Genomic DNA, 23,816 nt, shown 5'->3' on the forward strand with positions numbered 1-23,816 from the left:
GCGATTGGAGCCCTGCATCTTCTGGACGCCCACGCCGTGCTGCTCCGACTTGCGCCGGTGGCGCTGCCGCAGCGACCCCGCGCCGCAGGCCGCCGCCGCCTCCGCCGCCTCCGCCGCGGCCTGACACGCCTCGACTCCAATCGCCCTCGCGTAAGCGAGCGCGGCTTCGGGAGCCGACAAATGGCTGCCGAGGTGCGTCCGCTTGCCGTCGATGAACGCCTCCGCCGTAAACTTCTTGTGGGAGGGGGTGACCCCGCGGTACCCAGACGCGCTATCGGAGCGAAGCAGCACGAGGCCCTCGGCGCGCGCGACTTCGTCGGCCTCATCGGCTGTCAACGGCTGCGTGTTCCGCTGGCGTGCCGCTTCGGCCGCCTCGGCCGCCGCGCGTGCACTGCCCTCCGGGCCCATGATGGTGGCTACCGCGATGGCCGCTTCGGCGACGCTGTCGAACGTGCCGCCGTAAATCGCCGTCCCCTGCCAATGGAAGTGCGCCTTGAACTTGCCTTGGCATTCTTGGACGCCGCGGAAGCCGGTTGCGTTGGGTCCCGGCACGAGCGTGAGACCCTCGGCGGCGGCGCGCGCATGCGCCTCGTCGGCCGTGAGCGGCTGCTCCATGATGGCCGCGGCCGAGCCGAGCGCAGAGAGCATATGTAAGCGGGGTGGGATGTCAGCGGGTGGTACCACTCCAGGAGAGGGCGGCCACTCTGCTGCGAAAACGAGAAAACTCGCAATAAAGAAATCGCACTCCCTTGCGGTGCGGTGGGAGGCCTGTTGTTGCCGCTCTCGCACTCTGTGCATGCAGCAGTGCATTCACGACCACTTCTTCAACCACCGCGCCGAGCTTCTGCTACCCTGCGCGACCGCCGCCGCCGCCACCGCCGCCGAGGGCGAGCCGCTCCTTTCCAGCGAGGCCTTCTGGCGTGTGAGCGGCCCGCTCACCGCGCTGCTGTCGCCCGACTTCCTGCTACCACACCTGCGAGGCGGGAGCCTGCTTGCGCTCGCGGCGACCGCGCTCGACGGAGGCGGCAGTCTCGCGCTCACGCCTCGCGGCGATCTCCTCATCGTGTGCAGTGCACGCCTGTACGAGTCGCTCGGTCTGGCGGGCCTGGGCTCGGCGCACGGCGTTCGGGGCGAGCGGTACTGCGTGCGCCTGCGGTGCCTCGACCCCGCCTTTGCGCCGGGCGGCAAGGCGTGCGCGAAGCTGGTGCGCGCTGCAGCCGCAGCGCCGTCAGGCTCCGAGAGGGCCGGAGCCAGTGTGTTTCCTGCTCTAGGCGCGCGTCGCAGAGCGGCTCGGCCACGCGACGCTGCTGCTGACGTGGCACTTGGAGGGCGAAGCTGCCGCGCCGGCCTTCCCGCCCGAGCTCCGCGCCACCCGATGCGACCTCGCCGCAGCGTCCCGACGGCTGGAGGGCGCGCCGCCGCCGCCGCCGCCGCCGCCGCCGCCGCCGCCGCCGCCGCCGCCGCCGCCGCCGCCGCCGAGGGTGGCGCACGTCGTCCTTCCCTCTCCGACAGCCGCGCGGCCCCTCGCCCGCAGGCGTGCCGCTGCCGGACGTGTGCGCAGCACTCGGGGTCGCGTGGCCAGGCGGTGATGGCGGTGGCGACGGCGGTGGCGGTGATGGCGGTGGCCGTGGCGACGGCGGTGGCGACGGCGGCGGCGGTGGCGGTGGCGGTGGCGGTGGCGGTGGCGGCGGCGGCGGCAGCGGCGGTGGCGGTGGCGACGGCAGCGGCGATGGCGCGGCGGACTTTATCGGCATCGTCGCCGCGCCGCCGCCGGCCGTCGCCGCGCGCCCCGGCGGCGCCGCCGCCCTCCGCCAACTAGGCGCGTGGGCCTGCCATCTACTTAGGGCCCACCCGTTATTGATTATCAGAGAGAAGAGAGCCGCGAGTGGGTCGGCCACGACGCTAATCAATGTTAGCTGATGTTAGCTAAGTGTCAAATTATTGCTAGGCGAGTGGGTCGGCCTGGTGGCGCTCGACGCCCGAGAGGCTCTCGTGGCGGCGCCGCACCCGCCGCCAGTAGGTGAGGGCGGCGGAGGGAGGCAGGCACCGCAGACTTGGTGCGCCGCGCACACCTGTGGTGGGGAATAGGCGGGTGTGGCTTCCTGCACCTCGACGCGCTGCCATTCTGCGGAGGAGGAGGAGGAGGCGACGGCAGCGGCGGCACGCTGCTGGCTCGCTCCTTTGAGGGCCTGCTCGGCGAGGCTGCAGTGTGGCGGCTGGTGGCGGCGGCGACGGCGGCGATCGAGTCGGGGGAGGTGCCGTGGGCGGTCCTCACCGTGTGGGGCTTCGCCGACGCGCCCGTCAGCTGGGGCTTGTCGGAGCACGCTTGCGGCTCTGAGAATGACTTCACGTTGCTGCTGCTGCCCGGCTCGCAGCCGCGGGTGATGTACTCCGTCTCGCGCGATGCTGCCTTCCGGCCGCCGAGCTAAGCGCCTGGCGGCTCCACACTTTCCCTTCAGGGTACAAACTGTCGCGGGCTCTTTCGGAACGAAGCAAAAACAGTTTGGGCGCCAGCTCAGCACTCTGGGGGTCCATTAACAGATAAAGCCGCGAACACCAGATCGACAGCGACGAGAGGCAGAGGGGCGGGGAGGAAAGGGGGAGAGAGGAAGCCAACGCGACGTGCGCAGAGGATGAGGATATAAACTGCGACGACGCAGTGGAGGGGATAGACGAAGGAATCGAGGGGCCGGAGGGGGCTTTCGCGACAGCGACGATGACGACGAAGGAAGGGGAGAAGACGGCGGGGGCGACACGCAGGAGGAGCGAAATTGCGAACGGCCCGAGCAGAGAGGGCGACGGCGGGGCACGAGGGAACAACGGAGACGCTACCGATGACGCGAACCGAGGCACGGGCGACGGCGGGGACGGGGAGGGCGACAGCGACGTCGAGGTTGACGCAACCGTATCGAGAGCGCCACCCAAAAGGAGGAGGACAGCCATGGTGCATGGAGGTCACCGAATGGAGGGCGAACGGCACGATACGAAAAGGCAGGGCGAGGCGGATGGAGAAAGAAGTGCCGAGAAGGCCATGGTGGAGGGGAGGGACGGGAGGACGAAAGAAGGGCGAGGAGGACGAGCGGCCCGCACAGACCGCGACCACACCTCTGGGGTGGTTAGCACGTGCCGACACCCCCCCGATCCGGGATCGCTGCGAGACTTCGGGCTCTGCGGAGTTACTCTCAGCCTCGTTCTCTTCGTGTTCGGCCCCCCACCGCGCTTCACCGCCCTCTGCGCATGTCTTGCCGCCCTAGGGGCTCGGGCCCAGGCCTGAACTCCTCACTGCACTGTTGCAGAATGTCCCTTGTAATGTGAAAGAGTGCGTTGTGTTCTTGTGCGGGCATCCGCTTTCTCTTTTCAGTGTTGTGCGAGTGAGCGCTTGGAAAATTCTCTTTTCTTTTCGTGCCAGTGCGCGGCAGTCCCGTGCCTACTGTAGAGTTGTCCTTTGGAACTTCGCGGTGCATTTCTTTTTCTCGCGATGTCCACCCCGTCGCGCCGCCGCTCGCACCGCCTCGCCTCCGCCTCCACCGCCGCGCCCTCGCCAGACGCGCCGCCGCCCGCCCATCTGCTCGACCTCCCCAGGGAGCTCCTCGAGCGCGTCCTCTCCCGCTGCGACAGCCCCGTCGACATCGCTCGCGTCGCGGCCGTCTCGCTCCTCTTTCACTCGCTCGCGGAGCAGGGCATCCGCTTGTGGGCGCAAGAGCGCGGCTTCGAGCTGCCGCCGCCGCCAGCGGGCGAGGGCTGCGCCGTGCGGTGGCTGTGCTATTCGGCGTTGCTGCACGAGTCCAACCGGCCGGCGAGGGTGTCAGCAGGCGAACGGCACAGCGTCTTCATCGACGGCGAGGGGCGGCTCTCGTCGTGCGGGTCAGCGGCAACGGAGGGCGAGGAGGAGGAGGAGGAGGCATTACCAGACCTCCTCGGCCACGGCGAGGGCGTGACGCGGCTCAACACACCGACCCGCCACCCGTCAACGCTGGGTGACGAGCGCGCCGTGAGCGTCTCGGCTGGACGTAACCACAGCCTCGCCCTCACCGCCGGCGGCGCCGTTTGGAGCTGGGGCGATGGAGACTACGGCCAGCTGGGCCACGGCGACACGCAGCGCCAGCTGCTGCCGAAGAAGATCGAGGCCTTTGCTGGCCAGCGCGTCGTCGCTGTCTCGGCGGGAGATTTGCACAACCTCGCCATCACCGCCGACGGCGCCGTCTGGAGCTTTGGCGGTGCCGGCTCAGGCAAGTTGGGCCACGGCGACTATCAGCTGCAGCTCCTGCCGAGGAAGATCGAGGCCTTCGCTGGGCGGCGCGTCGTCGCGATCTCGGCGGGAGGCAACCACAACCTCGCCGTCACCGCGGACAGCAGCATCTGGAGTTGGGGCCGTGGAGGCATTGGCCGGTTGGGCCACGGCGACACGCGGCTACAGCTGCGGCCCAAGAAGATCGAGGCCTTGGCTGGCCAGCGCGTTGTCGCTGTGTCGGCTGGAAGCTTACACAGCCTCGCCATCACCGCTGACGGCGCCCTCTGGAGCTGGGGCTTTGGAGGGGACAGCCAGTTGGGCCACGGCGACGGGGGGAGCCAGCTGCTGCCCAAGAAGGTCGAGGCCTTGGCGGGCCAGCGCGTCGTCGCTGTGTCGGCTAGGTTGTCGCACAGCCTCGCCACCACCGCCGACGGAGCCGCTTGGAGCTGGGGCCGCGGATTCTTTGGCCGGCTGGGCCACGGCGACCAGCACGACCAGCTGCTGCCAAAGAAGATCGAGGCCTTTGCGGGCCAGCGCGTCGTCGCTGTGTCGGCCGGACGCCGCCACAGCATCGCTCGCGCCGCCGATGGCGCCGTCTTCACCTGGGGCAGGGGCGAGGACGCCTGCCTGGGCCACGGAGAGGACCTGTCGGACCAGCTGCTGCCCAAGAAGATCGAGGCGTAGTCGCCGGGGCCGTGAGAAAGCCCGCGCAGGGGTTGCTCCGGCTTCTCGCGGGCTCAACGAGGAGAGGATTTGGCTCGGCGTCACGGGCGGGGCGAGCCCGAGGGTGGGCGCGGCGGCGGCGGTGGCGAAAGCCGCGGCGGCGGCGCGGAGGAGGCCGCGGCCGCTATGGAGGCGGGAGAGGAGGTGCGATCATGTGTGAGGCTGCGAGGACATGCACATGCAAATGTGAGGCTGCGTTCTGGCTCTTGTGCGTGCCTCGAACACACCACAAACTCCGGCTTCTGAAGTCGTGAGTTTGTGTCTGTTCGCGCGCCTTGCGAGTCAAAGGCAGTCAAAGGCAAACCATGTTGCCTAAAACCATGGTGGATGTTCCTGCTATCGGCGGGGTATAGGGGCAAAGCGCGCGCGTTTTCTTTTCTGGTCAGTGTTGCCGCAAGTTCTTCTTCTTCGCGATATAATATATACATATATGTCTCCACCCCGCCGCGCCGCCGCTCCCCGCTCGCACCGCCTCGCCTCCGCCTCCACCGCCGCGCCCTCGCCAGACGCGCCGCCGCCCGCCCGCCTGCTCGACCTCCCCAGGGAGCTCCTCGAGCGCGCCCTCTCCCGCTGCGACAGCCCCGTCGACATCGCTTGCGTCGCGGCCGTCTCGCTGCTCTTTCACGCCTCGCTGGCGGAGCCCGGGCATCCGCTTGTGGGCGCAAGAGCGCGGCTTCGAGCTGCCGGCGCAGCCCGAGGGCGAGAGCTGCGTCGTGCGGTGGCTGTGCTATTCGGCGTTGCTGTGCGAGGCCAACACACCGGCGAGGGCGGCGGCAGGCGAACGGCACAGCGTCTTCATCGACGGCGAGGGGCGGCTCCGCTCGTCGTGCGGGTCAGCGGCAACGGAGGGCGAGGAGGAGGAGGAGGAGGAGGAGGAGGAGGAGGAGGAGGAGGAGGAGGAGGAGGAGGAGGAGGAGGAGGAGGAGGAGGAGGAGGAGGAGGAGGAGGAGGAGGAGGAGGAGGAGGAGGAGGAGGAGGAGGAGGAGGAGGAGGAGGAGGCATTACCAGACCTCCTCCTTGACCATAGCGCAGCGTTCCCCGCCGCCTCCCTCTGCGCTCTGGCCGGAGACACATTACCCCAGAACATTGCGCATGTCCCGCGTTGACACGGGAGTCGAGGCTATGTAAAGCTCTTGGGGCGTCGAAAAGGAAAACAAAATTAGAGCCGTACATGCGTACAACCCACCACAAAGTCAAAACGGAACAACGCGCGGGGTTATCTTAGATATCCACTAACTACTCGCTTAGGCGGCTCCGGTGGTGTCGGTGTGTGTGCCAGTCCGCGCCAGTCCGCGCCCTTGTCGTGCCAGTGTGCTGTGAGGGCGGAGCACTTGGAGCACTTGGAGTGCAGTCAGTAACCTCACATCCAGGGCCGGGGAGCTAAGAAGACACTTGGAGCACTTGGAGTGCAGTCAGCAACCGCACATCCAGGGCCGGGGAGCTCAGAAGCGCACCCAGCGGGCCGGATGATTGGCATCGGGTTGCGGGCAAGAGAGCCCTAGCCCTGGGGGGTGCGCGTTCGCAGGGCAAGGGCCGTAAAGTTAACACGGGTCTCCGAGGGTTGGCCCCGCGTACCGGGTTTCCCCTTAACTGCAGGACGCCCCCTCTACTCGGAGCTAATGAACACCACCCTGCACGCCTCACACGTCACACCACCACTCCACACTCACTAAAGAAAAGAAACCCGTAGCAAAATCTGGGAGGCGGAAGACGTCCGTCTCGTCGGTTGTGCTCCGGAGATCTCCATATTGATCTCGGAAACTTGCAAACGCAAGAGTGTCTTGGGCGCGCTGCCCATCGGGCTCGACCCATATGACCCGGGTCAGCATGGCGTAGGAGATGTTGCTCGGAGCTGTTTTGGCTGAGCTCACCAGCTCTGCGGTCCATGGTTCGAACTCGGCTTCGCGATCGCGGAGCGACGCTGACGCGCGCGTGTGCGACCACTCCACAGACCACACTCACTCGCGCAGGCACTTGAGTAGACCACCCGCATGAGGGCTCACCCCCCGTCCTCCCAGGGTTCCGACCCCCCTTGATTCGTTCTCTTGCTCGTCTCACGAGCGTCATGCGACGGCCGGTGTGGCCGTTTCCCTCGTTGTGTTTGACAATTTTTCTTGTTTCCCCAGCTCAAGTCCGTCTACGAGCCCACTGTCACCCACGCGTTCTGCTCCCGATCCAAGGCCTGCTTACCATGAGCGACCTCAAGCCGGAGAAGACGATCGCCAAGAAGAAGGACAAGAAGGACAAGGCGGAGAAGAAGGCTGCCAAGTTTGCCAAGGCCGCCGCCGCCGCCACAACAGACACCGCCGACAAGGCGGCGAAAAAGGAGAAGAAGGCGAAGAAGAAGGAGGACAAGGCGGACCGTAAGCGGCCGCGCGAGGAGGAGGCGCACGTGCGCCGCTCTCCGCGCCTCGCACCCGCGACTACTGCCGCCGCGCCAGCCGTTCCAGAGATGGCTCTTGCAGAGGCGGCGCCGTCCGCCGAGTCGGCAGACGCGTGGCGGGCAAAGCACCTGATCGAGTCGTCCGAGGCGCTTCCCGACCCTGTGCGGGCCTTCTCCGACGCCCCCTTCGACACGCGCATCCTGCAGCAGTTCCAGAAGCTCGGGTGGACCGAGCCGTCGCCTGTCCAGGCGCAGGCCTGGCCGATAGCGATGGGCGGCAGGGACATCATCGCGGTGGCAAAGACGGGGAGCGGCAAGACGCTCGGCTTCCTGCTGCCCATCTTCCACCGCGTCCGCGACGAGCTCCCGCTCGATGCGATGACCGGCCCGCTCGCGGTCGTCCTCGCGCCGACGCGGGAGCTTGCGGTGCCTGCCGCCACCGCCACCGCCTCGCGCCTGCCGCCACTGCCACCGCCTCGCGCCTGCCGCTGCTGCCACCGCCTCGCGCCTGCCGCCACTGCTGCCACCGCCTCGCGCCTGCCGCCGCCACCGCCACCGCCTCGCGCCTGCCGCCACCGCCACCGCCTCGCGCCTGCCGCCGCCGCCGCCGCCTCCCGCCCGCCGCCGCCCGCACGCCGCCCGCCCGCCGCCCACCCAGCCGCCCGCCCGCCCACCCAGCCGCCCGCCCGCCCGCCCGCCCGCCCGCCCGCGCGGCCCCCGAGGCTCGAGGCTGAGGGGCGAGAGGCGTGGCGTGCGTCAGGTGCAGATCCACGTCGAGGCGGAGAGGTTCGGCACGCCCGCTGGAGTCAAGGTTGCGTGCGTGTACGGCGGGACGCCAAAGGGGCCGCAGATCGGTGTGCTCAGCCGCGGCCGGCCGGCGGTCGTCGTCGCGACGCCGGGCCGCATCAACGACATCCTTGCGCTCGACTCGCCGCCAGTGACCGACCTGAAGGAGCGCGCCTCTCTCTAGGACCCGAGAGGAGCCCGAGAGGACCCGAGAGGACCCGAGAGGACCCGAGAGGACCCGAGAGGACCCGAGAGGACCCGAGAGGACCCGAGAGGACCCGAGAGGACCCGAGAGTACCCGACAGGACCCGAGAGTACCCGACAGGACCCGAGAGGACCCGACAGGACCCGAGAGGACCCGACAGTGCCCGAGAGGACCCGAGAGGACCCGAGAGGACCCGAGAGGACCCGAGAGGACCCGAGAGTACCCGACAGGACCCGACAGTGCCCGAGAGAAGCCCCAGAGGACCCGACAGGACCCGAGAGGACCCGAGAGTGCCCGAGAGGACCCGAGAGGACCCGAGAGGACCCGAGAGGACCCGAGAGGACCCGACCTGAAGGCGACCGGCCTAACCTCTTCTAGATGGGAGAGAGGCGCGAGACGCACGGTGTCGTGCCACGGCTGCGGCACCGACGCGCTGTGCGTGTGTGGGCGAACGAGGAGAGGGGGAGACGGGCCACACTGGAGATATGGGGAGATATGGGGAGAGGTGGAGAGACGGCCCACACACCGGAGCGACACACAGACACACACAGCGCCGCTCACTGACCGAACTGGCCGCGCCTCCACCCTCCGACTCGGAGGGCGGTGAGCGGCGCCCCTCTTCTCTGTTGACGGCGGTGTGGGGCTGAGCTAGGCGTGCCGCTTTCTCGTGCTCGACGAGGCCGACGAGATGTAGCCGAGATGCAGCCGAGATGCAGCCGAGATGCAGCCGAGATGCAGCCGAGATGCAGCCGAGATGCAGCCGAGATGTAGCCGAGATGCAGCCGAGATGCAGCCGAGATGCAGCCGAGATGTAGCCGAGATGTAGCCGAGATGTAGCCGAGATGCAGCCGAGATGTAGCCGAGATGCAGCCGAGATGTAGCCGAGATGCAGCCGAGATGCAGCCGAGATGCAGCCGAGATGTAGCCGAGATGTAGCCGAGATGTAGCCGAGATGTAGCCGAGATGCAGCCGAGATGCAGCCGAGATGCAGCCGGGAGACAGCCGAGATTGGCGAGGCGGCGCCGGAGGCTCGCCGAGGGTCGTCGTGAGTCGTCAGAATGCATTCTGCGAGAGTGGACTGGCTAGAGCTCGCACTAGAGGCCGTCCTCGCATTCGCCTTCCTGGGACCCAGCGCTGGCTTCTGACTGTCGTTGCTGTCTCTCCCTTCTCGACTGTCTGTGCTCGTGCGTCGTGGGTCCCGGGGGTTGTGTTTTTGGGTGCACTCATAGGCGGGCCGGGACGCTCGACGGGGGCTCCTCGAGCCAACGGAGATGTGTTGACCTCTCCCTCAATGAGCAGGCGGACCGGATGCTCGACATGGTCACAGCAGGAGGTGTGAAGAGACGCTGTTCACCGCCGGAGGTGTGAGCAGGCGGACCGGATGCTCGACATGGTCACAGCAGGAGGTGTGAAGAGACGCTGTTCACCGCCGGAGGTGTGAGCAGGCGGACCGGATGCTCGACATGTTCACAGCAGGAGGTGTGAAGAGACGCTGTTCACCGCCGGAGGTGTGAGCAGGCGGACCGGATGCTCGACATGTTCACAGCAGGAGGTGTGAAGAGACGCTGTTCACCGCCGGAGGTGTGAGCAGGCCGACCGGATGCTCGACATGTTCACAGCAGGAGGTGTGAAGAGACGCTGTTCACCGCCGGAGGTGTGAGCAGGCGGACCGGATGCTCGACATGTTCACAGCAGGAGGTGTGAAGAGACGCTGTTCACCGCCGGAGGTGTGAGCAGGCGGACCGGATGCTCGACATGCTCACAGCAGGAGGTGTGAAGAGACGCTGTTCACCGCCGGAGGTGTGAGCAGGCGGACCGGATGCTCGACATGCTCACAGCAGGAGGTGTGAAGAGACGCTGTTCACCGCCGGAGGTGTGAGCAGGCGGACCGGATGCTCGACATGTTCACAGCAGGAGGTGTGAAGAGACGCTGTTCACCGCCGGAGGTGTGAGCAGGCGGACCGGATGCTCGACATGCTCACAGCAGGAGGTGTGAAGAGACGCTGTTCACCGCCGGAGGTGTGAGCAGGCGGACCGGATGCTCGACATGCTCACAGCAGGAGGTGTGAAGAGACGCTGTTCACCGCCGGAGGTGTGAGCAGGCGGACCGGATGCTCGACATGTTCACAGCAGGAGGTGTGAAGAGACGCTGTTCACCGCCGGAGGTGTGAGCAGGCGGACCGGATGCTCGACATGTTCACAGCAGGAGGTGTGAAGAGACGCTGTTCACCGCCGGAGGTGTGAGCAGGCGGACCGGATGCTCGACATGCTCACAGCAGGAGGTGTGAAGAGACGCTGTTCACCGCCGGAGGTGTGAGCAGGCGGACCGGATGCTCGACATGTTCACAGCAGGAGGTGTGAAGAGACGCTGTTCACCGCCGGAGGTGTGAGCAGGCGGACCGGATGCTCGACATGCTCACAGCAGGAGGTGTGAAGAGACGCTGTTCACCGCCGGAGGTGTGAGCAGGCGGACCGGATGCTCGACGTGTTCACAGCAGGAGGTGTGAAGAGACGCTGTTCACCGCCGGAGGTGTGAGCAGGCGGACCGGATGCTCGACATGCTCACAGCAGGAGGTGTGAAGAGACGCTGTTCACCGCCGGAGGTGTGAGCAGGCGGACCGGATGCTCGACGTGTTCACAGCAGGAGGTGTGAAGAGACGCTGTTCACCGCCGGAGGTGTGAGCAGGCGGACCGGATGCTCGACATGGGCTTCCAGCCGCAGATCGACTCGGTCCTCGCCCGCATCCCTCCGGGCAGGCAGAGCCCCTCTCTCCTCGCCCTCGCACCACGCGGCCCCTACCCGCGACTCTCTGCCGAGCCGCCCCCCCTCAGCCCCGCAGGCAGACCCTCCTCTTCACCGCCACGTGGCCAAAGGAGGTGCAGAGGCTGGCCGCCACCTACCTCCGCCCCGACGCGGCGATGCTCTTCATCGGCGGCGCCGAGCAGAAGCTGGTCGCCAACGCGGCCATCACGCAGACGTTTGAGCAGACCGACGAGGCAGCCGAGAGACCGCCGAGATGTAGCCGAGATACCGCCGAGACACCGCCGCGACACCGCCGAGATACCGCCGAGATGTGGCCGAGATGCACACAGGCTGGACGAGGCCCGCGCTGCGTCGCGGCCCGCGGCGGCGCAGCACCTCCACGGCACGCCAAGTGCACGTGCATGGTGTACGTGCATGTCCGCGTCGGCGGGGCGCCACATCCACGTCCACGACGCGCCCGTGACTCGGCCACATCACGCTCCGCGACGCGTCGCGCAGGCGTCCAAGCCGGAGCGGCTGAGGCAGCTCGTCGCGGAGCTGCCGGCGGGCAGCCGCACGATTGTGTTTTGCAACACAAAGATCAAGTGCGAGAGCCTCGCGCGCGAGTTCCGCTCGGCGGGCACCTGCGCCATCCACGGCGACAAGGACCAGCAGCAGCGCGAGTACGCGCTGCAGCAGTTCACGCGCGGCCGCTGCCCGATGATGTTTGCGACGGACGTCGCCGCGCGCGGCCTCGACATCAAGGGCGTCACCAACGTGATCAACCTCGACATGCCGCAGGGCGACGACGGCGTCGAGTCGTACGTCCACCGCATCGGCCGCACGGGCCGCGCGGGCGCGACGGGCAAGTCGCACACGCTGTGGGTGGCGAAGACGGACCGCAAGACCGCGCCGCAGCTCACCCAGCTGCTCGCCGACGCGAAGCAGGAGGTGCCCGACTTTTTGGCGGCGGCCGCCGCGTCGGCGGGCAAGGGCAGGGGCAAGGGCAAGGGCGGCAAGGGCGGCCGCAGCTGGGGCGGCCGGGGCGGCGGCAAGGGGGGCGGTGGCAAGGGCAAGGGGGGCGGCAAGGGCGGCAAGGGCGGCGGGTGGCGCCGGTGGTGATGCGTCGGCGCGAGGAGCGGCGTCGAGCCAGCACATGTTCGACGCGCCCCCAGTTGTGTGTTCGGCTCGACCAACTTGGTGGTGAGCCGCGCTGCTATTATAGATTGGGAGTTTAGGCATTGTGGGGTTTGCACGGGGGCCCATCAACATCAACGGGCAATACCATACGGGACGCCACGCCCACACAGGCCACGCCTCGGGCCGGGTGTGAACTGTGTGATGTTGACACGTCACATGCACGCGTTGTCCTGTGGACTCAAGAAGCCAGGCCGTGTCATAGCCGATCGGCGCCTACGCGCGCTACGGGAGAGCTACTATGTACTAACAAAGGGAGGGGGGCTCCGGGAAAGCCTTTCGACGCCTCTTAGTCCCGAACCCCGAACTCGGCCTGCGCTGCTGCCTCGCCTCGACGCTCGAGCTCCGGCCCGGCAGCAGCGGTGCACCGAGACCGACCCCGGTTGGCCGCCTCCAAGCCGAGATGTGGATCACCTCGATCCTCGTTGTGGAGGCGCTCTAGCGCTCGCGGGCTGCACGGAGCACGCTGTGTGGACACCGCGCAGCCCGCCTCCTTCTCTCTGCCCTCTCTTCCCTCCTACGCAAACCCCGTTTCTTCTTTCTTTAAATTCTTTCTTTCTGGCGGCTGGTGTACCTGTGTTAGTGTGCCAGTGCGCGCCAGTCCCGTGCCCAGAAAGAATTGCCTCGCTGGTATGCCCTTTGCGACGGCTGCGCGGGCGGCTTGCCGGGGTAGTTCGCGGAATAGCACTCGCTGCCATCCTCTCCGGAGATTCGCCCATTCAGATCCTGGCGTCCAGGCGGACTCGAGGTGGAAGCTCCGGCGGTAGAGGCGGACAACTGTGGATTGTCGCCACCATTCTTACCGTCCGTGCTGTATCCGGCCCACCCCCAGACTGTGGGTCTTCTGGCGGCCTCGTCCAGAGCTGATCTGGTGGGGGAGCTCACTGCACAAGACCGCCTTCCCGCCCTCACGTCGGCGTATTCAGCACGTAGGCTCGTCCGGCACCAGCCGACCCTGCTGCTGCTCACGGACCCTAGAAGCGGAAGATCTCCCCATATCTCCCCGCATCTCCACCATATCTCGCGCCCTAGAAGCGGAAGATCTCCCCGCATCTCCCCGCATCTCCACCATATCTCGCGCCCCAGAAGCGGAAGACGTGCTCTCTTGTCTTCCAGCATGAGCGCCGGCAGCCCAACCCAGCTCGCCGACCTGGCTCGGGGCGACCTGGCCTCGCTGCGCGCCTTCCTCTCCGGGCGGCGGACGCGCGGCACGTCGCTCGCGGCCCAGCTCGACGCGCGGCACGACACCGAGAGGCAGGACACGCTGCTCACCTGGGCCGCTCGGCACGGGCAGGCCGAGGCGGCGCGGCTGCTGCTCGAAGGCGGCGCGAGCGTCGGGGCGACGACTGGCAGCGGCGCTTCCGCGCTGTTCATCGCGTGCCAGGAGGGGCAGATTGAGTGCGCCCGGCTGCTCCTCGAGGCTGGCGCAGCGACGACCGACCAAGCGGATCCTGAAGGCCGCACGCCGCTGTACGTCGCGAGCCTGAAGGGCCATGAGCAGTGCGTCCGGCTGCTCCTCGAGGCCGGCGCGGCGATCGAGCAGGCCAAGCAGGATGGCGCCACGCCGCTGTACATAGCGTGCCAGAAGGGCCACGCCGAGATCGCCCGGCTGCTGCGCGACGCTGGCGCGGCGGTAAGCCAAGCCCGCAGCGACGGCTCCACGCAGCTGCTCATTGCGTGCCAGAACGGCCACCTCGAGATCGCCCGGCTGCTCGTCGAGGCTGGCGCGGCGGTCGGCCAAGCCAAGCAGAACGGCGCCACGCCGCTGTTCGCCGCGTGCCTAAAGGGCCACGTCGAGTGTGCCCGGCTGCTTCTCGAGGCTGGCGCAGCGATAAACCAAGCCAAGGACGACGGCGCCACGCCGCTGTTCGTTGCGTGCCGAAAGGGCCACCTCGAGATCGTTCGGCTGCTCCTCGAGGCCAGCGCGGCGGTCAACCAAGCCACGAACGACGGCGCCACGCCGCTGTTCGTTGCGTGCCGGAAGGGCCACCTCGAGTGCACCCGGCTGCTCCTCGAGGCTGGCGCGGCGGTGGCTCATGCAGACGCTGAAGGCCGCACGCCGCTGCTCGGCGCGTGCTACAAGGGCCACCTCGAGATCGCCCGGCTGCTGCGCGACGGTGGCGCGGCCGTCAACCAGGCCGCGGCGAACGGTGCCACGCCGCTGTTCATGGCGTGCCAGGAGGGCCATCCCGAGTGCGTTCGGCTGCTCCTCGAGGCTGGCGCGGCGATCGACCAAGCTACAGAGAACGGCGCCACGCCGCTGTTCATCGCGTGCGAGACGGGGCAGCTCGAGTGCGCCCGGCTGCTGCGCGACGCTGGCGCGGCGGTCAACCAAGCAGACGCGGAAGGCGTCACGCCGCTGTTCATGGCGTGCTGCAAGGGCCACGTCGAGATCGTCCGGCTGCTCCGCGAGGCCGGCGCAGCGGTCGACCAGGCCAAGCAGGATGGCACCACGCCGCTGTTCATGGCGTGCCAGGACGGCCAGCTCGAGTGCGTTCGGCTGCTTCTCGAGGCTGGCGCGGCGATCGACCAAGCCCGCAACGACGGCACCACGCCGCTGTTCGCGGCGTGCCAGAACGGCCACCTCGAGGTCGCCAAGCTCCTCTCCTCCTACGGCGCCTCCCGCGCCGCTACGCCCTTCGGCACGCCCGAGGAGGCCGCAACCGAAGATGGCCACGCCGACCTCGCCGCCTGGCTGGTCGCCAGCCGCGGCTGGACGCCGCTCGCGCACCTTGAGACCCTCACCGCCGCCCGCGCCACCTCCCTCCTGCGCAGCGGCGCAAGCTTGCACGAGGGCGAGCCGACGCCGCTGCGGCGCGCCGCGGGCGGCGCGGGCGAGGCGGCGGCGTTGGTTCGGCGGGCGGCGACGCCGTGGTCGCCGGCAAGCCACTCGCTCTTCCCCGCGGCGGCCCGCGCGCGGGCGGCGCTCCTCGTCCTCTCGCTCTACGAGATCCACGAGCGGTACCACCTCGACTCGGCAGGAGCCACGAACGGCATCGCGGCGCTCGACTTTGGCCACTGCGTCTTGGGCTTCGCCATCGCGCGCGAGACGCAGTAATAGGGGCCTGCTTTCGCGCGCGGCGGCGGCGCCTGGCGCTGCGCGGTGATCTCGGTCATGCGGATCGGCTATCATGACGCCTTCGGTGGCCGGTTTGATTCTGCGCTCTTCAGGGGAGTCTTTCGCGCGAGGCGCGGCGCTTGCCCAGCGCGTGTGTGTTATTGGTCATGCTGCATAATAGAAAGAAAGAAAACAGACAAGCCAAAAGAGGGGCGCGATGGTGGAGGCAGGAGGCACTGTGCAGACTGCCTAGCAGACTGCACGGCAGTCGGCACGCCGCCACCACAGGTGGATTTTAAATCGGGAAGGAGAGAGGGGGCCTGTCACGGGAAGCGCATTCTCGGAGAGGCTCTTCCCGTCGGGGAAGTTATTGTACGGAGCCTTGCCGTTCTTCTCGTCGAACATGTTGTGCTTGGCCGGGGAATACAGGGAGGATCTTCCCACCAGTGGTTGCGTAAAGGCCGAGCGGCTTCAACATCCCCGTGACAACAGCGTCCCCGCGTCGGGGTACTCGCTGCAGTACGCCATCGCCTCGGGGTTGAGCTCGTCCGGGTTGCGGTTGATCAGGTCCATCCAGCGCTTGGGGCTTGGGCGGCGCGTAGGAAAGGACTGTGAGGTCGACGTTCTCTTGCGACGAGTGCGCGCCGTTGCTTCACGTCGAAGCCCTTTCCTGCGCCCGCGGGCGAAGCTCAGGGCAAGTGGGTGGGGGTGGTGGTGGGGGGGGGGGGGGGGCTTGACGCGGCGTGCCTCGTTGTTGTTCAAGATTTGGTTCATGATGGTTGGCCCAAAGCCTTTTCCGCGGGCGTGACGTTTGGCCCGGACAGCAACTCCCTTGGGGTGGAGGTGTTTTGCACCGACGAGGGCGAGGAGGGCCGGAATGCCCCCGTTGTTCACCTCCAGGTTTCCCTTCGGGCTGAAAGGGCCCCTTCCGAAAGGGCCCTCGAGGTTTGTGATGACTGCCACGACCTTTCGCGCGCCCTTTTTGCGACCACGCTCCACGGCGGTGACGGCGGTGTTGTCAATCGTGGCCCCGTCCGCGAAGAAGCAAGTCTCCTCGAGGGAGGGGAGAACTCTGGGCCGGCGCGGGGCCCCCAGAGGGTGTCCATGCGGGGGGGAGATGGGTTCCCACGGCCCGCCGCAGGGAGGGACACCACAGCGCGGTAGTATGGGTGGGTGGACGCAAGACGGGCGGGGACGGTCACAGGAGTGACACACAGAACCACAAGACAAGACACTTAGATCCATTTATCATTAAGTCATGAACACCGAATAATTTTTGTTTTTCTTGTTCTTTTCCTTCATTTAGTCAACACCACTGTCGCCGTTGTCCCTTTGGCGTCGGGTGTTTCTTTTGAGAGCGCCTTCGTTGTTAATAATACAAGCCCAAGGTCCCTGGTAGCAGCCATCACTCGCACACACACGCCACACCGCACCGCCCCCCCAGCCCCCGCCCCGCAGCGGCCCGGGGGGCCTTGGGGGCAGCCTGCCGGACCGCCGCTGCACGGGGCTAGGCACCAGAAGATGAGTGGAATTGATGAATTGGGCCGTTGTCCGTGCCTCCCCTCTATACGTCAGAGTGGGACCTACGCCGCGCCGGGTAAGGGGCGCGCCCGGTCCTCGACGGAGCCGCGCGCCCCGAACGACCCAGGCGGCGAGTAGTCGTCCTCGAACCTTCGACATGTAGTTGCCCATAGTTAGCGCCCGCCCGCCCCCCCCCTCCGTCGCTTCGCAAAAGAAAAAACAAAATAAAAACAAGCAAAAGAGAAAGCGAAGCCAAAAACGATTGCGTAAACGGCGTCACAAAGCCCGCCGGTTTTGATCGACAATCGTGAGATTGACCGCCGTCGACCAGAGAATGGCAGACGATGTGTCAGCTTGTGCGGCGCTCGCGCCGCGCAGGCTGGCCCATCGAGGGCACTCTCTGGCGCTGTCCGGGCCAAGCGCGGCGCCGCGCATGCTGCGTGCCACTCGCCGTGGCTTGCGGTGCAGCGCCACTGCAGCCTCGAAAACGTCGCGCACAGCACCAGCATGCTGCCCACCAGGCAGCAGAGTGCTGCACCGGCGTGCAGCGGACGCTGCGGCGCTGCGGCACCGCCTCCCCGCCCTGTCCACGGAGCAGGCGAGCGGCGGCACGGCCTTCCACCAGCTGCAGGAGGTGCGCACTTCCCGGTGGAAGCACAGGATGCTCCCTCCGCATACGCAGCTTTGCGCAGCGCAGCGTACGGGCCACGCCACGCAAAGCCGACCCTCAGTCTGCCCAAGAGGCTGTCTGCGGAAGGCCTGGCAGCGTGTACTCACCTCCTCCGCGGCCATGCCCTCCGCCCGGGCGAGCGAGGAGCGGGGACACAACCAATTCTGGAATCGTGTGTCCCCGCCCCCCTTTTTTTTTCTCGCGATGTCCACCCCTCCGCGCCGCCGCTCGCGCCGCCTCGCCTCCGCCGCCATCCGCGCCCCCTCGCCAGACACGCCGCCGCCCGCCCGCCTCCTCGACCTCCCCACGGCGCTCCTCGAGCACATCCTCTCTCGCTGCGAATGCCCCCTCGACATCGCTCGCGTCGCGGCCGTCTCGCTCCTCTTCCACGCCTCGCTCGCGGCTGATGGCATCCGCTTGTGGGCGCAAGAGCGCGGCTTCGAGCTGTCGGCGCAGCCGGAGGGCGAGGGCTGCGCCGTGCGGTGGCTGTGCTACTCGGCCTTGCTATGCGAGTCCAACCCGCCGGCGAGGGCGGCGGCAGGCTATACGCACAGCGTCTTCATCGACGGCGAGGGGCGGCTCTCGTCGTGCGGCTCTACGCCGTCCTACATGCAAGAGCTACTGGGCCACGGCGAGGGCGTGACGCGGCTCAACACGCCGACCCGCCTCCCGTCTTCTCTCCGTGCCATGAGTGTGTCGGCTGGAGCCGATCACAGCCTCGCCCTCACCGTGACCGGAGAGGTCTGGAGCTGGGGCAGCAGCAGCTCTGGCCAGCTGGGCCACGGCGATGAGCAGCACCAGTGGCAGCCAAAGAAGATCGAGGCCTGGGCTTGTGGCGTCGTCGCTGTCTCGGCTGGAGGCGACCACAGCCTCGCCGTCACCGCCGACGGCGCTGTGTGGAGCTGGGGCTTTGGAGGCTGGGGCAAGCTGGGCCACGGCGACACGCAGCCACAGCTGCTGCCCAAGAAGGTCGAGGCCTTGGCTGGCCAGCGCGTCGTCACCGTGTCGGCTGGAGGCGCGCATAGCCTCGCTGTCACCGCCGACGGCGCCATCTGGAGCTGGGGCGGTGGAGCAAGTGGCAAGCTGGGCCACGGCGACACGCAGGAGCAGCTGCTGCCGAAGAAGGTCGAGGCCTTTGTCGGCCAGCGCGTCGTCGCTGTGTCGGCTGGACTCATGCACAGCCTCGCCCTCACCGCCGACGGCGCCATCTGGAGCTGGGGCAATGGAGTCTACGGCCGGTTGGGCCACGGCGACCTGCAGAACCAGCTGCTGCCGAAGAAGATCGAGGCCTTTGCTGGCCAGCGCGTCGTCGCTGTGTCGGCTGGACGCGACCACAGCTTCGCCATCACGGCCGACGGCGCCGTCTGGAGCTGGGGCTACGGATACCAAGGCCGGTTGGGCCACGGCGACACGCAAAGCCAGCTGCTGCCCAAGAAGGTCGAGGCCTTTGCTGGCCGGCGCGTCGTCGCTGTGTCGACTGGAGCATTCCACAGCCTCGCTCTCACTGCCGAAAACGCTGTCTTTGCCTGGGGCCAGGGTGGCACCGGCCAGCTAGGCCACGGTGAGGATTTGTCGGACCAGCTGCTACCAAAGAAGATCGAGGCGCAAGTGGGCGCGGTGACTGAGTGAGAGGTCTCACGCCGAGGGCGGCAGAGGCGGGGGCCAGAGCGGCGCCGTCGCCCTACGGCGGCGCCGCGCACCCGCCGGGTGCTATCGAGGCGGCGCCCGAGGAGTACGCTGGCTTCGTGGAGGCCGAGTGGCTGACCGAGGCGGCCGCCATCGAGCGGGCCGCCGCCTCGCTCGCCGCGGGCGAGATACTGGCCTTGTGGGCGAGCGGCGGCGCCAAGTACGGCCCGCGCGCCCTCGGCCGGCGCTCGATCGTCGCTGACCCGCGGAATGCCGCCGCAGTCGACCGCCTCAACCGGCTGGTCAAGAAGCGGGAGCCCTTCCGGCCGTTTGCGCCGTCGGTGCGTCTCGGCCCGCCGCGCGCCCCGCAGCAGGCGACCAGCCTCCGCTGCGACCAGCTTCTCTCTCGCGCCTCTCTGCAGGTGCTCGCCGAGCACGCCGGCGACTGGTTCAAGGGCGAGCCGCCGCCGTCCCCCTCCTAGACCTCTCCTCCACCTCTCCTCCACCTCTCCTCGAGCCGTCGTGCAGGCGTGCCGCCGTCGGGCTCTCCCTACATGTCCTTCGCGCTGCTGTGCAAGCGGCGCGACGCCATCCCGGCAGTGTGCCACGTCGACGGCTCCGCGCGGCTCCAGACGGCGAGCGGCGAGGCGGAGGCCGCGAACGCCAGAGCACCTGAGCAGCGCCTCTTCACCGCGCATCCGCGTGAACAGGTGGGCGGCGAGGCGGACCCGCGCTGGCGCGCGCTGATCGCCGCCTTCTTCGCTCTCACCGGCGTGCCTCTGGTGCGCGCTCCGCACGACCGCACGCGCCAGAGCCGCGGTGCCACCTCGGCGGACTTGACTGTGCGCGCCGCAGGTGCTCAACACGTCCTTCAACACGCGCCCGGCGGAGCCCATCGTAGAAGGGCCCGCCAACGCGCTCGCCGCCTTCCTGCACGTGGCGTCCGAGGCGAGCGGGGGCGAGGCGGTGAGCGGCGGCGAGGCGGCCAGCGGTGCCGGCGGCAGCGCGCAGGGAGGTGCAGAAGAGGGTGCGGAGGAGGAGAGTGCGGAGGAGGGCGGCATCGACCGGCTACTGCTGCTGCTTGGCGATGGGCGGGCGGCTCTCGTGCGCGCGCGCCGTTGCCCGCTCGCCGCCGCGGGAGCAGCGGCTGCCATCGCTCGGGCCGGGGAGGCTGGCGAGGCGACGCGGCCTGTGGCTCGGCCTCCGGCGCGCTCTGTGAGGCGGTTTCCGTCACGGCGCCACGCTGCGAGCAGGCGCAGCTCGGCGGGCTGCGCGCGACGCGGCGCCCGGGCGTGCGCCCGGCGGGGGGGAGGAGTGGGCGGACGGCGCGGCGGGCGAGTGGCTCGCGGCCGACGGCGACGCGGCGGCCGCCGAGACGTTCACGCCCGACGCGCCGCGGGAGGCGCGCGAGCACCGCTCCACGGCCGTGCGCGCGGCGAGATCTCTCACACCGGGCTGATGTGAGCAGGCGTGGGTCGAGCTGGGCGACGAGCTCAAGCTGGCGGCGCTCGAGCTGTCCGACGGCGCGGAGGTGGCCGACATCGCCCAGGCACTCGACGCGCCGCCCGACGAGGTGGCCGCCGCGCTGCGCTCGCTGTGGAAGCGGCGCTTCGTCGCACTGGAGTGACAGAGGGACCGTGGCGAGCCGCGAGCGCCACGCCTGGTCACACCATGTCCATGTGTGTTTCAGTACGCCCTCACACACCAAACAGGCAAGCTTGTACGGGACACTCGACGCCACCATCGAAGTAGCAAGAGGCAAATTTTGACCCTATATTGACGCCCGGCCGCGCGCAGTGGCGAGTGGCCAGTGCGGACTGATTCCCTTAAAAAGCTGTACAAAGCTCGAAAAGCCTTACCAAACGTTCGCGAGCAACTCGTGCGGGAGCACGCGTGTGCCACCTGGGCCCGCCGGGCTGCGGGCAGATGCGAGATGGCGCCAGGCAGTTGAGAGCGGCCGTCCACTCTTTAATGCAAAATTTGAATTTGCGTTTGTGTTGATGTTGTTTTTTGTACACGTAGGGGGGGATATGGCTCAGTGTAGGAGCACTTGGAGCACTTGGAGGAATAAATTTTCTGAGCTTAGCCTTCGATGTTATGAAAACAAACGCAAGGCGGACATGGCATATCGCTCTCGGGCCCACAGACACCCCGCACAGTGAACTACAGGTAGTGGGGAAGGCAGCCTCGATTGCCATACAGACATGGGTGCGAAACAACGACAAGACCAAGGCACGGGCAGAGGAACGAGAGAAGAATATAGGGTGGATAAAGCGCCTGTTCACGGCATGGAGGGTGAGCCACACCGAACGTACCGAGCGAAGAGCCGAGCGGAAGGAGGACGGGGAAGATGACTCAGAGGAGGACGAACCAGTGGAAATTCAGTTGTCAGATGTCACGATGCACCCGAAGGGGACCCCAGCGCCGGCATCATCCGTTCTCTCCTCCTTTCCTCCCTGCCCCTCTCGCTGTCTGGTGTTAATGGACCCCCTTCCCCTCCCTCGCCACCGTCACCGTCACCATCCCCGTCGCTACCGCCCTCCATGCCCGCCGCCCTTTGTTTCACACTCGTCTCTGCCATGTCCGCCGTCGCCGCCGTCCTGTCCGCTGCGCTCTCTGTGCTCCGTGGTACAGTCGCTTATTGTTGCTCAGGATTAGCTCACGCACCAGGACAGCCTCCTGCTCGTTATTTTGGCTTGCCGATACGGCTTTTGGCGAGTGCGAGTGCAGACGTGAACGGTGCGGGCATCGAACCGGCAGGCTGGGCTTGGCTGCTGCCGCCGCTGAACCATGAAATGTCGCAGTCTGTCTCGTCCACCTCGTCAAATCTCTCCCCCGCTGCGCGTCTCCATGACAGTTAGTTGGAAAGTGATATGACCGCGCCGCGGCGCGAAACACTCGCGATTGTTCACGGTGTCCGCGGCGAGATATGGTGGGATACCGCGGGACACCGCGGGATACTGGGGGATACTGGGAGATACCGGGAGATACCGGGAGATGCGAGATACGGGAGATACCGGGGGATACGCTCGGTCGGCCTCGGGAGTCTCCCCTCTGGGCCAGCGCGGGGGGCCTAGAGGGTATCCATGCGGGGTGTCCATGCGGTGCAGTGCGGTTTTTCTTTTTTTAGCCGGCGCTACCCGTACAAATGTGTATATGGCAGCCCGGGTCGGCACACTCGGCCTTCTCATCGGCCTCCTCAGCCTCGTCGGCTGCGTGCTCAGTCTTTCGCCGCCGCTCGTGCCGATCGCCACGCGACTTCCCGCGCGGATCACGGCGCCGTCCGCGCTTGCCGCGCTGAACAGTGGCCGGCGACCGGCGAGAGTGGCTATGGCTGACGAGCCAGAGGAGTGGTCGCCGCCCGGTGTGTTTTCCAAGGAGAATGCGGGTCCGTGGGCGATCCTGGTCATCATCACCGCCTTTCAATACATGGCGACGCTGCCGCGGGACTCGCTGCCTTCGTGGCTTCAGACTCTGATCCCAGTCATCCTCGGACGGCAGTACGACGTGCCCATGTGAGCGGCCAAACACACCGCCGACTGTCCGCTAAGCGCCGCACGCCAAACACGCGTCGCGTTGTTTCTGCGAAAATGGAGGCGCCTCTCCGTTACGGCCGTCTGGAGAGGTTTGGCCAGGGGCCGGGGCTGCTCCGCTTTTTTCTTCGCACATCACTTGAGAATCTCTCCCACTCGCGCCCCCGACGCCGCGAGAGATCCGCACCCAGCTCGCGCGCGACCGCCCGGTGACTAAATGGTGGTCACTTGTCGTTCATTGTCTTAGTAAGATGACCGTGCAGGTGCAGCACGTGTGGCTTGACACAACAGGCTTCGCGCACACACGACACACCCCCTCCCTCCCCCAGCACACGACCTAGTCACCTACTCTCTCCTTGGCTCGCGCACCGGACTCGCACCGGCAGAGCCGCGTGCGGACGAGAGTCGCCTTCCACCCGCTCGCGCACACTCCAACCGACAGCACACCACCACCACGCCACGCGCCCGAGCTAGGAGCCGTCCTTTCTCTTGCTCCCCCAACTGCGGTCGTCAAGCCGCGTCAGGCGTCCCCCGCGGTCAAGCGTGTAGGCCGTGCGCGTGATCGGCGGCACCGGCCGCGGCAGCAGCCGCGCCGACCTCACGCCCGCCGCCCCGTCGGCCGGCCTACTCCTCACGACAGAGCGGCGGTGGGTGGCTGTGCGCGCCTCGCCTCTCGCCTCCGAGGGGCGGGGCGCACTCGGGCTGCTCCGAGGCGCCACGCCGGCCTGCGGAGTGAAACGTTGCGCCACACTCCAAACGGGAGGGGGGGAGGGGGAGGGGGGAGGGGGGAGGGGAGGGGGGAGGCGGGGGGAGGAGAGGCGGCTCGCCGAGATTCATCAGCCGCATCGCACCGCTCCTGCCCGCCGCGCCGTGCCGCAGCCGCGCCAGCGTGGCGCGCACAGCCCGCGTCGTCGCACCGACGTCGGTCCCGACCCCGCCCTCCGAGCAGGCTGCCTATCGGCACTGTCCCCGACATGTCGTGGACGTCTCCTGGACATGCCTCGCCGCCCTCCGACAAGGCTGCCGACGACGGCACGACCCGACGCCACGCCCCGCCACCCTGCCCCTGACGTCCGAGGGCCTCTTCGCCGACAGCGACTCACCTGCCCTATTTCCTCACTGCGGAGCCTCCCCCCGATC

General features: G+C 67.7%; 7 protein-coding genes across 7 annotated transcripts in view; 4 read left to right on the forward strand and 3 right to left on the reverse strand.

Moving 5' to 3' along the window:
- The window catches only part of EMIHUDRAFT_354173 (hypothetical protein), a gene marked incomplete at both ends in the record, with an annotated part of 2,081 nt that extends 1,430 nt beyond the window's left edge, over positions 1-651 (reverse strand). Inside the window, one exon of the mRNA XM_005778255.1 lies at positions 1-651. Coding sequence (XP_005778312.1) covers positions 1-648 — 648 coding nt within the window.
- A 1,293-nt stretch (positions 652-1,944) lies between these two features.
- Positions 1,945-2,943, reverse strand: EMIHUDRAFT_206096 (hypothetical protein; the record flags this gene model as incomplete). Its single annotated transcript, XM_005778256.1, has 4 exons — positions 1,945-1,962; positions 2,109-2,189; positions 2,276-2,425; positions 2,905-2,943. 4 exons carry the CDS (start codon positions 2,941-2,943, stop codon positions 1,945-1,947), a joined length of 288 nt encoding a protein of 95 aa, XP_005778313.1.
- A 4,664-nt stretch (positions 2,944-7,607) lies between these two features.
- On the forward strand, positions 7,608-12,193 carry EMIHUDRAFT_64694 (hypothetical protein; the record flags this gene model as incomplete). The annotated part of the gene is made up of 7 exons (XM_005778257.1): positions 7,608-7,763; positions 8,098-8,274; positions 8,937-8,965; positions 11,005-11,059; positions 11,161-11,306; positions 11,465-11,483; positions 11,591-12,193. The coding sequence occupies 7 exons, from the start codon at positions 7,608-7,610 to the stop codon at positions 12,191-12,193; spliced, it is 1,185 nt and encodes a 394-aa protein (XP_005778314.1).
- A 2,526-nt stretch (positions 12,194-14,719) lies between these two features.
- On the forward strand, positions 14,720-15,351 carry EMIHUDRAFT_354174 (hypothetical protein). Its single transcript, XM_005778258.1, has one exon. It carries the CDS (start codon positions 14,733-14,735, stop codon positions 15,324-15,326), a length of 594 nt encoding a protein of 197 aa, XP_005778315.1. The 5' UTR covers positions 14,720-14,732; the 3' UTR covers positions 15,327-15,351.
- An 852-nt stretch (positions 15,352-16,203) lies between these two features.
- On the forward strand, positions 16,204-20,770 carry EMIHUDRAFT_100792 (hypothetical protein; the record flags this gene model as incomplete). The annotated part of the gene is made up of 7 exons (XM_005778259.1): positions 16,204-16,329; positions 17,446-17,481; positions 19,236-19,484; positions 19,854-19,925; positions 19,999-20,158; positions 20,397-20,569; positions 20,612-20,770. The coding sequence occupies 7 exons, from the start codon at positions 16,204-16,206 to the stop codon at positions 20,768-20,770; spliced, it is 975 nt and encodes a 324-aa protein (XP_005778316.1).
- Positions 20,771-22,299: 1,529 nt separating this feature from the next.
- Positions 22,300-22,662, forward strand: EMIHUDRAFT_100793 (hypothetical protein; the record flags this gene model as incomplete). Its single annotated transcript, XM_005778260.1, has 1 exon — positions 22,300-22,662. One exon carries the CDS (start codon positions 22,300-22,302, stop codon positions 22,660-22,662), a length of 363 nt encoding a protein of 120 aa, XP_005778317.1.
- A 242-nt stretch (positions 22,663-22,904) lies between these two features.
- The window catches only part of EMIHUDRAFT_463447 (hypothetical protein), a 6,164-nt gene continuing 5,252 nt past the window's right edge, over positions 22,905-23,816 (reverse strand). Inside the window, exon 10 of the mRNA XM_005778261.1 lies at positions 22,905-23,300. Within this exon, the coding sequence (XP_005778318.1) occupies positions 23,147-23,300 (154 nt within the window). The 3' untranslated portion in view covers positions 22,905-23,146. The remainder of the gene's footprint in view (positions 23,301-23,816) is intronic.

The sequence above is a fragment of the Emiliania huxleyi genome (assembly GCF_000372725.1).
Source record: "Emiliania huxleyi CCMP1516 unplaced genomic scaffold EMIHUscaffold_25, whole genome shotgun sequence".
Classification (NCBI taxonomy): Eukaryota; Haptophyta; order Isochrysidales; family Noelaerhabdaceae; genus Emiliania; species Emiliania huxleyi.

What these genes read in the sequence shown, in the direction of transcription:
- EMIHUDRAFT_354174 (XM_005778258.1), top strand. Translation starts at nt 14,733, where the DNA reads ATGGCGTGCCAGGACGGCCAGCTCGAGTGCGTTCGGCTGCTTCTCGAG.